We start from the raw sequence: 13,216 nt of genomic DNA on the forward strand, positions 1-13,216 counted from the left end.
TGTGATAGTACTAGGTGACGTCAGCAAACTGTACATTACTGTTATCAATGAAATCTTGAAACTTTTGATGTGAAAAAGTGTGAAAAACGAAAGAAATTAGACTTTTGTGATTTTGTTTGCAGACATTATTAAATAGGTGCACTGCATACCCAGGTATTTGAACTAAAAGAAAAGAAAAGTCATTTTTGGGTTCAGCTCGACTTTAAGGTAAGGAAAATGTAATTAGTAGACATTGCTGGTTTTGTATTGTTTGCTACCCAAACTGACAGGTCATTTTACCATCAGATTAATTTATTGCTAGGTTTAACAGCAATGAAGAGGCCTTGCGGTGGCACACACACACGTGTGCGCGCGCGTGTGTGTGTGTGTGTGTGTGTGTGCGTGTGTGTGTGTGTGTGTGTGCGCGCGTGCGCGCGTGTGTGTGTGTGTGTCTGTGTGCGTGTGTGTGTGTGTGTGTGTGTATGTATGTGTGTCTTCTTGTCTCTGTGTGTGTGTGTGTGTGTCAGGGAGATTGCTCTTTAGTCAGCTGGGTAGCAAACTGCTCTGCCCACGCATGGCTTCACTCCTCCACATCAGCCACAGTGATGAGTCACATGCTGCTCCAGTCACTCACTGTTCTCACATATTGCTGTGTTGGGACATACTGAGTCCCATCTTTCACACAGACACCATCGCACATGCACACACCCCCTGACACACACACACACACACACATGGCATGCACACACACACACACACACACACACACACACACACACACACACCCTGACACACACACCCGCAAATTCATTTTCAATTTGACCACAAAATCTGAACCACTGTACTGTAAACAGGAAAGAATGTCTGAAAACATCTTAGATACATAATTGAGGGCAAGCAGAGAACGCAGGTTGATCAAGGTTCAGGTTCAAGCTGAGGATGCTCTGAGACTATCAGACTGGATCCACCCACACACACGCACACACGCACACACCCTGCCACACACACACACACACACACACACACACGCACACACGTGCACACAGACAGACAGACGCAGGCATGCACACACACACACTGGGTACAGCATTTTCTGTCCTTGAGTTTTGCTCAACAAGACACATTTTGCGAATAATAATTAGATTTTTCAGCTTTATCAGCTTCACCGAGATGTCTTTCTCAAATGTTCCTTTTAGCCTTTCTTGTCCTGACTCCTGACATTGAACTTTGCTAAGTTGTTGCACTCTACAGCGCCCTCTTTATGTTGACAGTGCAGTAGCAGGTGCCTGTGTGTGACATCAGCAAAATTGTCCAACTGCATTCTCATCAAAAGACTGCCACTCAACAGGTGACCACAGGACGTGGGCGTGTCATGACCCGAGAGGTGACCACAGGACGTGGGCGTGTCATGACCCGAGAGGTGACCACAGGACGTGGGCGTGTCATGACCCGAGAGGTGACCACAGGACATGGGCGTGTTATGACCCGAGAGGTGACCACAGGACATGAGCGTGTCATGACCCGAGAGGTGACCACAGGACATGGGCGTGTTATGACCCGAGAGGTGACCACAGGACATGGGCGTGTTATGACCCGAGAGGTGACCACAGGACGTGGGCGTGTCATGACCCGAGAGGTGACCACAGGACGTGGGCGTGTCATGACCCGAGAGGTGACCACAGGACGTGGGCGTGTCATGACCCGAGAGGTGACCACAGGACGTGAGCGTGTCATGACCCGAGAGGTGACCACAGGACGTGAGCGTGTCATGACCCGAGAGGTGACCACAGGACGTGGGCGTGTCATGACCCGAGAGGTGACCACAGGACATGAGCGTGTCATGACCCGAGAGGTGACCACAGGACATGGGCGTGTCATGACCCGAGAGGTGACCACAGGACATGGGCGTGTCATGACCCGAGAGGTGACCACAGGACGTGAGCGTGTCATGACCCGAGAGGTGACCACAGGACGTGAGCGTGTCATGACCCGAGAGGTGACCACAGGACATGAGCGTGTCATGACCCGAGAGGTGACCACAGGACATGAGCGTGTCATGACCCGAGAGGTGACCACAGGACATGGGCGTGTCATGACCCGAGAGGTGACCACAGGACATGAGCGTGTCATGACCCGAGAGGTGACCACAGGACATGGGCGTGTCATGACCCGAGAGGTGACCACAGGACGTGGGCGTGTCATGACCCGAGAGGTGACCACAGGACATGAGCGTGTCATGACCCGAGAGGTGACCACATGACATGAGCGTGTCATGACCCGAGAGGTGACCACAGGACATGAGCGTGTCATGACCCGAGAGGTGACCACAGGACATGGGCATGTCATGACCCGAGAGGTGACCACAGGACGTGGGCGTGTCATGACCCGAGAGGTGACCACAGGACATGGGCGTGTCATGACCCGAGAGGTGACCACAGGACGTGGGCGTGTCATGACCCGAGAGGTGACCACAGGACATGGGCGTGTCATGACCCGAGAGGTGACCACAGGACGTGGGCGTGTCATGACCCGAGGTGACCACAGGACGTGGGCGTGTCATGACCCGAGGTGACCACAGGACATGAGCGTGTCATGACCCGAGAGGTGACCACAGGACGTGAGCGTGTCATGACCCGAGGTGACCACAGGACATGGGCGTGTCATGACCCGAGAGGTGACCACAGGACGTGAGCGTGTCATGACCCGAGAGGTGACCACAGGACGTGGGCGTGTCATGACCCGAGAGGTGACCACAAGACGTGGGCGTGTCATGACCCGAGAGGTGACCACAGGACGTGGGCGTGTCATGACCCGAGAGGTGACCACAGGACGTGGGCGTGTCATGACCCGAGAGGTGACCACAGGACGTGGGTGTGTCATGACCCGAGAGGTGACCACAGGACATGGGCGTGTCATGACCCGAGAGGTGACCACAGGACGTGGGTGTGTCATGACCCGAGAGGTGATGAGTGGAGACGAGAAGGGAGGGGAGCAGTGAAGCTCAGTCAAAAAAAGAAGAAGAAGAAGAAGGAGGAAGACAGCCATGCTAAAGACTCTACTTTCATAGGGTTTTACTTTGATATATATAGCATAGTGATGCTTGGCTCACAATACACTCACTTTACAACATGCAAAATGTGCGAACAGCGTATTATTTCTGCCATTGCCCACTAACCATCTTCGCTTGTTGAAGAACTTGGTTATGTAAGACAAATATCTGCTGCTGAGTTTTTTGTGTGTGTGTGTGCTCTTGCCCACCTGGATTTTTATCCACCGTGTAGCATTTTATTTGATATGTATTTCAAAGTCACATTTCTTTCTGCTGCTCATAGAACAGCTTGACATGTCATCTCACATCCAGCTAGTAGATCTTCACCAATATGAATCAATCTGTCACTGGGGATTTAGTCGGGTTCCTTTTCTGCAAGCAGAGACCTCAGGAAATAACTTGGATAACTGCCAGTCAGATCACATTTGAAACAAAGCATGCAGCAGGGATGATACAATTTGCACTGGTTGGTGTAAACTGCTTCTGTGTCTTTTACATGAATTGACCACTATTCAAGTGGTATTTCCTGAGTTTATTCAAGATGTACAAGAGTTTGCATAACCTTGCATCTCAACCAAAACATCAAAGCCATGTGACTGGAAATGGCCTATCGTAATAGATAAAGTAAAATGGAGGTTTGATAAAAGAAAACAACCAACAAGTAGGGGGGGGAAAGACTCAAGATTGTAGTCTGGGTGTGCTGTGCAGACTTGATGGCAAAGTCCTCAGTCAGTCCCTGAGTCATATTGTTCAGTGGCAAGAGAAGAACATTTAGCAAAACTGAAGATGGAACTGCTCTGCAAACAGACGTCCCACCCCCGCATTTGCACCCGGAGCACCACTGAGGAAAACAAGACATGTCCCCTATATGTCGATGATGGAGTGGATGAGTCTTTTACACAGCCAAAACTTTTCATGGAAGTAAACGGTTAAGAAAAAAGATAGCAGAAGTAAGAATAGTTTGCATCTAAGACTTGAAACAATCCCAGGAGGGAAATAACAGCGACTGAGACAATTAAGGAGGAATTCATTAATTGTCTTTTCTTTTCTTGCAGATATCCAGGAGTGTTACGAGGTGACCTTGCAGCTGAACACAGAGCACAATCTTGTGAAAGAAGATAGTCGGCAGGAGGATGCGTGGGAGGTAATTTGCCTGCTTCACAGTATAGAGTGGATAAAATATTTACTGTAGCTTCTTTACGTTATAGAGTGGATAAAATATTTACTGTATCTTCTTTACTTTATAGAGTGGATAAAATATTTACTGTAGCTTCTTTACGTTATAGAGTGGATAAAATATGTACTGTAGCTTCTTTACGTTATAGAGTGGATAAAATATGTACTGTAGCTTCTTTACGTTATAGAGTGGATAAAATATGTACTGTAGCTTCTTTACGTTATAGAGTGGATAAAATATGTACTGTAGCTTCTTTACGTTATAGAGTGGATAAATTATTTACTGTATCTTCTTTACGTTATAGAGTGGATAAAATATTTACTGTAGCTTCTTTGCGTTATAGAGTGGATAAAATATTTACTGTAGCTTCTTTGCGTTATAGAGTGGATAACATATTTACTGTAGCTTTTTTACGTTATAGAGTGGATAAAATATTTACTGTAGCTTCTTTGCGTTATAGAGTGGATAAATTATTTACTGTAGCTTCTTTGCGTTATAGAGTGGATAAAATATTTACTGTAGCTTCTTTACGTTATAGAGTGGATAAAATATTTACTGTAGCTTCTTTACGTTATAGAGTGGATAAAATATGTACTGTAGCTTCTTTACGTTATAGCGTGGATAAATTATTTACTGTAACTTCTTTACGTTATAGAGTGGATAAAATATTTACTGTATCTTCTTTACGTTATAGAGTGGATAAAATATTTACTGTAGCTTCTTTACTTTATAGAGTGGATAAAATATGTACTGTATCTTCTTTACGTTATAGAGTGGATAAAATATTTACTGTATCTTCTTTACGTTATAGAGTGGATCAATTATTTACTGTAGCTTCTTTACGTTATAGAGTGGATAAAATAATAGAATATATATATATATATAATTGCCCAGCCCTAGTGAGGGTCGGGCAGAATGTGTATAGAGGGAAAAGAGGAAGACAGACTGAGTGCTCTCATCGGGTCACCCAGACCTTTCATTATAACAAGTATTTGTCCTCATGGTCACTTCGAATATTTCTAGCAAAGTACAGAGTGTGTGTGTGTGTGTGTGTGTGTGTGTGTGTGTGTGTGTGTGTGTGTGTGTGTGTGTGTGTGTGTGTGTGTTTTTGCGTGCTGGTTTCATGGTTGCATGGTTTGCATGGAATTGTGTTGCTAGGGAGCAGTTTGAAACCTAGCTTATTTCCTGTCCCCTATTGTACTAGCAAACACTGCAACAGGAAGTAAGCTGGGGGCAATTTAGAATGTTTATGTTGTCAAGTTAAAACCGTCTATGGCTCTGCAATAGGTAGTGTAATATCAGTAAAGTCAGTGGATGCAGTTAATTTTGATCTATTTTTTGTCAAGTAGTTCCATGTCACTGATGTCTTAATAGCCTTTGAATGGGAGGGGACCCCTGACTTCATATCACTTGCATGATTTAATATTGCCTCATAACTTTCCTCCAGCAATGCCAAAATGTTAATGAAATTGATCCTTGGCTGACTTCTATAGCCCATTAAGTGAATGCTCTTTGGCCTGGTTGTAGCACTCCGATTAGAAAAATGCTACCTTCAGGACCTTCTGTTGTGTGTGTGTGTGTGTGTGTGTGTGTGTGTGTGTGTGTGTGTGTGTGTGTGTGTGGCGGGGTGTGTCAAATTTGTGTCAAATTCCACATTTAACACAAATGTGGAATTATAGGGCTGCAAATTCATTTTCAATTTGACCACAACATGTGAACCACTGTACTGTAACTCAAGTTGTAGGTACAGGAAATGATGTCTGAAAACATCTTGGCTACATAATTGAGGGCGAGCAGAGAACGCAGGTTGATCAAGCTTCAGGGTTAAGCTGAGGATGCTCTGAGATATCAGACTGGATCCCAACCCCCATCCCCACACACACACCCAGTCTGATGGTCTCAGAGCATCCTCAGCTTGAACCTGAATCTTGATCAACCTGCGTTCTCTGCTCCCCCTCAATTATGTAGCTAAGATGTTTTCAGACATTCTTTCCTGTAGCTACAACTTGAGTGAAATAACTGACTCATTTAATCTAATGCTGTTTTTCGAATGGGCTTGTGGAATGCCCCGAAGGCTCATCTTCCATAACAGAAAAAAGGACAGTCTAGTTTCTAAAGCTTATACTCTTCTGTTTTATTATCCAGCAGGGAACAGGTTTAATGTGACTGGTTAATGCACTCAATAAAACAAAGTGTATTGCTTTGCATGCAAATTATTTGGAAGTGCGCAAGCGCATAACAACTGCTTAGTTAGAGGATACAATATTAGCAGTGGCTTTATACTGTCTGCAACACTAGAGATTAGAATTGGGAATGGTCAGAGAGACACTCAGCTTGCCTGTAGAAAGTCTAGATCTAGATAGTGTTACTTTACATTGTAACATGCATGAACAATCCAGTCAGAAATATATCGAGAGACAGTCAGATATATATTGTGCTGTTATTGAAATAATTAGTATGACGATACAATAGTTCACCTCTACGTTTCTGATTTAAGATCATAAGAAATTGATCTTTTTCCCTCATACTAATTACACAGACGCATACAAGTAATGTAGAATATTATGCTCTGTCTGTGGCATGGGTTAGCGCTGGTGGGGCAAAACCAGGTCTGCTTCCTGGGTCCTTCTTGGTCAGGTCAGAGAGAGGGGGCAGCTACTGTAGAGAGGAGAGCAGGGAGATTAAGTCCAGCCCAACACAAGAAAGCACGTACCTTTGTCTGGGGGCAGGGATGCGCAACTGGCGGTCCGCGGGCCGTATGCGGCCCCCGATCTCACTCAGTGCGGCACTAGGGTCAATCCACCCACGCCCCACCCTCCTTTTTTAGGGGGGTTAGGGGGAAAAGCATGTCACATACCTGCCAACACAGGAGTATCCCTACTGTATTTGTAACCCTTTCTCTCGCTGTGCTCCTTGGTAATTTATACCATTAATCTGATTTCAGGCATATGAACGCCCCCCCTTCCTCTCCCTGTTAAGTTCATTAAATGATTGGAAACATTACTAAATGCATTTGAATATGAAAAATAGAAAAGTTGCTATAATAAACTTTGATTAACAGTATATATATTTTGTTCTCACCAAATTAGTAGCTGTAATTGTGTAATTGGGAGTGATGAGGATACACAGTACTGGTGGAAGTGCACGGTCACAATCTGGCCCTCTGGTAGCGAGGACATTTTTTGTGGCCCTCTATCATCAAAGTTGCCCATTCCTGTCCCCAGAGTCTGGGGAAACAGTCACACCATCTTCACCTTCTCCTCCTGTGGGCGCAGTACTGTACTATAGCCACCAGGCGACTTGGTACTGCAAGTGCTGTGTTTAAGACTGGCCGATGCTGCACTTCTTGGCGTTTGAGCTATGAGTCCCACCCAGTGCAGCTCCTCCAGTGCCCCATGGCTTAGTGCCTCTCCTGGCTTTCCTCCCAGCCAGGTAAACCTCGGTGTACTGGGGCGTCCGGGTAGTGTAGCGGTAGAGTCCCTGCCTACCAACACGAGGGTCGCATGTTCGCGCTCCCGTGTTACCTCCCGGCTTGGTCGGGCATCCATACAGGCACGATTGGCTGTGTCTGCGGGTGGGAAGCCGGATTGAGGGGATGTGCCCTGGTCGCCGCACTAGCGCCTCCTCTGGTCGGTCGGGGCACCTGGTCGGGGCCGAAAAGAACTGGTGAGAATAGCGTGATCCTCCCATGTGCTATGTCCTGCCGGTGAAGCTCCCAGCTGTCGGATGAAAAGAAGGAGGCTTGCAACTGCGCATGTATGGGAGGAAACATGGTGCTAGTCTACGGCTCTCCCCAGATCGCCAGAGGGGGTGGAGCAGCGACTGGGGCAGGAGGAGGAAATTTGCCAATTACAATTGGGGAGAAAATGGGGGGGAAATCTGAAAAAAATAATAGTAATAATAATAATAAAAAAAACTTGGTGTACTGGGCTGGCGTTGGGGCTGAATAATTGAGTCCATCAAGCATCAAGCATGCCGGCCCAATGGGAGCACCTGGTACTGCCACAGATCACTGGGTGTTGCAAAGGTTGTGGTGGAGCTGCGGATGAGAGGGGCACCTGCCAATAGCCTTTGGTTACATCATGGAGGCTAGAGATAAACTGGGACTTATCTAGACACTCAATCACTGTATCCACATCTCTTCTGCTCTTTAAGCAGTGCATGGTCAGTTAAATAGGGAAAATGCAATAAACTTGTCATTCACGAGAATGAATTAAACGGATGCCTTAATGCCAAAGACTTTGTTGTCAGAAAGTATATAATAATAATAATAATAACCATGTAATTAATAAGTAAGTAATATTAACCATGTATTTTCTGATGATCAGGCTTACAAGAATGAATGGGAAGTATTTGCAAGCATTATGCCACAATCTGTGACTCTCCTGACCTGCATCAATGCAGAATAAGAGGAGTGCTCGATATAGAATAATCTGTTAATAATCTGTCACACTCTCAGAAGTGGACCCAAACCACATACTAGATTGTGGCTTCAACTTTTTCCTTTTTTCCCCCCCTGTCAGCTGTTCTCCCAGCAGTTCTGTGATCCACCCTGGTTAGCCACTAATCAGTGCAGCATGGCTCCTGATCCCTCCCCCTTCCCCCACCCCTGCCGCCCAGCTGCATGGCCAGGCACAGGCCCGGACCAGCTCGGTGGATGTGGATGGATGCAGTCGAGAGAGAGAGAGAGAGAGAGAGAGAGAGAGAGAGGTAGTAGTCACAGTGGGAAGTTTGAGAGAGAGAGAGAGAGAGAGAGAGAGAAGTAGTAGTCACAGTGGGAAGTTTGAGAGAGAGAGAGAGAGAGAGAGAGAGAGAGATGCAGACACAGTAGTAGTCACAGTGGGAAGTTTAAGAGAGAGCGAGAGATGACTCAATGGACGCCATGCGAGGTGCTCATCAGTATTCCAGCCATGCTGTCACCTGAGTGGAGGAGGGGAGGAAAATTAAATGAGTCTGCACATTCCCTGATTTGGTGCAGAGTAGAGTAGCAGGTGAGAGTAGAGAATAGCTCCTTTGGAAAAGGAATGAAAGGGACTTAGTGGAGACTTGTTCTTAGTAAACTACTTTCATAATTTATCTAGTTAAATTCATTAGAGTTTGGATTGAACTAACCTTTGGTTGTCATATATTTGGCTTTATTATGTAGTAATCGTGGAATAATTGAGGATTTGATGGCTAAAAAGAAATTGGAATATTTATTTTTAAATGTATGACTTGTGATGATTAATTGATAAGCTCATCTCAAGTCTGTCTGCGTGTGTGTGTGTGTGTGTGTGTGTGTGTGTGTGTGTGTGTGTGTGTGTGTGTGTGTGTTTTTGCGTGCTGAGTGGTGCAAAGGGCATACTCTTAGCTGCCACTATTAGACAGAGGGGGCAGCCGAGGGGGCAGCCGATGGGGCAGGGGGGCGGCCCGGGCCCTGGCAGGGTCAGCTGACCTGCCTGTCAGCTGACCTGCCTGTCAGCACTGCCGTGTGGGAATGGAGCCATCACAGCAAAGCTCACTTAGCATGTGTGGAATAACACACAGCAGCATATCAGATCCATCCCACCAGTCCAAACCTCTGTAAGCAGCAGTCATGAGCAGAACACTGTACACTTGATGACATTTAGATTTGTTTGTGTGACAATGTAAAATGACTGAAGCTCGCTTGCTAGTGGGTGCGGCGAAAACCAGGTAGCCTGCATGTGTGTGTGTGTGTGTGTGTGTGTGTGTGTGTGTGTGTGTGTGTATTCATATAAACACTTTAGACATTTTGTCTCAACTCAGCTGGAGATCATGCCCAGCTTTCATTCTAACTTGGAGGCATCAGCTGAGGGAGCACACACGTCTTCTTATTAGGAAAACCATCAAGGCGGTTTTGCCTGAACTTCTTTTGTTGTTGTTGCAAACTTGCATCAGTGATGGCCTGCTCTAAAGGCTGCCCCCTGCTGTCAATTAAGGGTCTGTGTACTCTAAACTGTGGAAGTCATCTCAGCGGCTCTCAGGTAGGTATATCCTTTGTGTCCATGTCCACATTCAGTGGAAGCTTTCTGTTGTGGTATAAAAGAAATCAATATCTGTCAAAGTTATTTGGATGATCTGTTGAGTTCCATCTTTGCTGTCACTTTGAATCGGCTGAGTTTCAGTGTTTGACCTGTTCGACTGTAATATCAGACCTTCCTGCAGTTCTTCTCCCCTCCACTGGTGTTTCCACAACAAATAGCACTCTGTGTTCATTAGTGGAGACGGGCAGGGACCTGAGAGCTAGCCAGTGGTATTACTCAAACTGATATTCCCATATTTATGCTTTTCATTCTACAAAGGTCCCCTGCTTTTACCACTGCATAAACACATTAGGCAGGCATTATGTGATATATTAGCTCGCTCCTATCTTTGCTCCAATGTAGCGAGTGCTGAATAGTAACCAACACTTAAAACGATGGCTTGCTGAAACATGGCTTACTTAACTTGACTTAGTCCCCATGGGCTCCTGCCCGTTGGTGTGGACCGCATCACGAAACACAACACATCTCCACTCCTGCCTGTTGCTGGTTGCTGGAGGGTCTTTTTTTCCTCTGCTTTCGCTCCCTCCTGTCTGGATGTTAACCTGCTCTGTCTGACCTGCTCTGTCCCATAGGACCAGGAGGAGGGGGTTTCTCGGGTTCGAGTGACCAGCAAGCGGAGTCCTCACAAAGTGGAGCGGGTGTCTGGCTTGGTGACTCGCTCCCATGTCGACATACCCAAGGTCAGTGCAAAAAGCAGATATTCCCAGGGCTTTCCTGAACCCTGAGCACAGGTTCTCCTGAACAACACAAAGGGTTTCCATTGATGATAGAAGGATGTCTGTCCTGTGGATCCCAGGAAGAGTAGCTGCTGCACGTAGGCGCAATATAGATCCTAATAAGCTAAGATAACCTAATCATGAATAAACATTGCCCCAGGCCTGCCTAGTGAGGCATCACAGGGGCGCCCCCTAGCCTCATGAGACGTTTGTTGCTTTTCATTAAGCTCAATGACCTTTAGAACATTTCTGATGGTGTGGAAACATCACTGTGCAACACATTAAATCACAGCGCAGTCCAGGGAACTCAGTCAGGGATTTTGTCCAGTCCATTTGACGTCGTCACATAACCTTGATCTAACTACTAATTACATGTCTGTAGAAATGGTAATATTTCATATAACAAATAGATTAAATTATTTTCGTTTTTCGAGTCTCAATTATAAATTGAATCTATTATGCCAGGGTTAGACAAGGTTTCCTACTAATTAATAGTGTTTATTATTGTAATTCGACTGGGTCAGGAATGGTGTGACAGCATAATTTGCTCAATATTTTGTCGCCTGTCTTTCATGCTCCAATGTTTCTGCGATATTTCATTTTTAATTGTCTACCACAAGGAAGCTTTCAGCGTTGTTGTGCGTTAAAGTCCCTGGAAACCAGAAATATTTTATTATTATTTAGCATTTTGAGTTCATCACATCACAGGACCCTATGTTAATAAGCCACCAGCCAAATTTGAACGATGATGAACGTTGCAAAGTATATAAATTTAGGTTTGACAGTCATGGCAAAAGTGATGAGAATCTATTATTTTTTAGAGTGTATTTTCTCCCGCGGACTGTGTGGGCGTGTCCCGATTGCAGCAGGGAAATTTCTCTCTCTCTCGGAGGAGAGAGGAGAGAGAGAGAAGGAAAGAGAGATCAACGCGCGAACACACACACCGGTGTGTGTGTGTGTGTGTGTGTTCGCGCGTTGCTCCTCCGCTCATAGCGTACTGAGAGGAAGAGATCTCTGCCTGCGCTCTCTCTCACTAGTCCAGAGAGAGAGAGAGAGAGAGAGAGAGAGAGAGAGAGAGAGAGAGAGAGAGAGAGAGAGAGAGAGAGAGAGAGAGAGAGAGAGAGAGAGAGAGAGAGAGAGAGAGAGAGAGAGAGAGAGAGAGAGAGAGAGAAGGCAGGCAGCCGCTCGCACACAGAGTGAGTGGGAGACAGACGAGCGAGTGCTGTCACTGGGGGCAAAGAACGACAAAAGGAGAAGGGCGAGTTGCGCGCGTGTACAAAGGTTATATAGAGCTTATGACGTCATAAGCTCCTGCATTTTAGCACCTCGCGCACTGCTCTCTTCAATGAGCAAGTACCTTGTAGAATCTTGTAGAAAAGTGTCGATTTTAAGGCTTTGGGTTGAAAGTAATGTATAATAATTTCTGAGGCAGACAATTACTAACATAAGACCCTAAATAACATAGTTAGAACGTTTTTGTGGATTTTGGTTTCCAGGGACTTTAAATATGAACGATTGGGGGCTTGTGTGGTGTTTCATGATAAAGGCTTTGGCCCACTCCTCAGTAGTGTGGAAGGTCGTGTGTTCACATGCCGTCCCTATTACAACACAGCCAGCGGCACATGGCGTCATGATGCCCGCAGGCGTTGGCTTTTCAGCTGAGCCCAGAACTAGTGCAAGGGGGGGAAGGGGGGGGGGGGGGGTGAGGTTCGGGGGCTTGGAAGGGGAGGGGGGATGCTGCCTAGAAGTGCGGTGGCATTGGAATCGTATGATAATGTAATATCTGCATAGGAATTAGGGCTGGGTTAAAAACAAAAATTGATATATCAATATCGAATGGATCTTCATTTGAAGGAGCTGATATCGATTCATAAATTCCAATGTCGATCTTTTAATATAACGCCTTTTCCCGTGGATGCTTGAAGCTTTAACCCCGTTAGACTCGTGTGGTTTGGTTCTTAGCGCAATGAGATCTCGTAAACATCTTTTAATCATGCAGCAGGTTAGAGTTAGAGTTCCTTGTACAATTTACATTAGTTCTTTGACAATCTCTTTCATATCCAAGCAAAATTGGTATTGTAACTGAAATACCAAATCGAACCTATCGAATCGGAAATCAGTGGCAAATACCCAGCCCTAATAAAAATACAGTGATGGTACAGTTTGACTCCATGGCTCTCAGAGAGGAGCTGTTGTAGTTTGACTCCACCATGGCTCTCAGAGAGGAGCTTCTGTAGTTTGACTCCACCAT

The 13,216-nt window shown here is 45.9% G+C and overlaps 1 protein-coding gene across 1 annotated transcript in view; it reads left to right on the forward strand.

The window, feature by feature from the left end:
- The window catches only part of dlg3 (discs, large homolog 3), a gene marked incomplete at its 5' end in the record, with an annotated part of 126,297 nt that overhangs the window by 10,274 nt on the left and 102,807 nt on the right, over positions 1–13,216 (forward strand). Inside the window, 2 exons of the mRNA XM_083652389.1 lie at positions 4,084–4,172; positions 10,822–10,929. Coding sequence (XP_083508515.1) covers positions 4,084–4,172; positions 10,822–10,929 — 197 coding nt within the window. The remainder of the gene's footprint in view (positions 1–4,083; positions 4,173–10,821; positions 10,930–13,216) is intronic.

Source organism: Poromitra crassiceps (genome assembly GCF_964638095.1).
Source record: "Poromitra crassiceps genome assembly, chromosome: 15".
NCBI lineage: Eukaryota > Metazoa > Chordata > Actinopteri > Beryciformes > Melamphaidae > Poromitra > Poromitra crassiceps.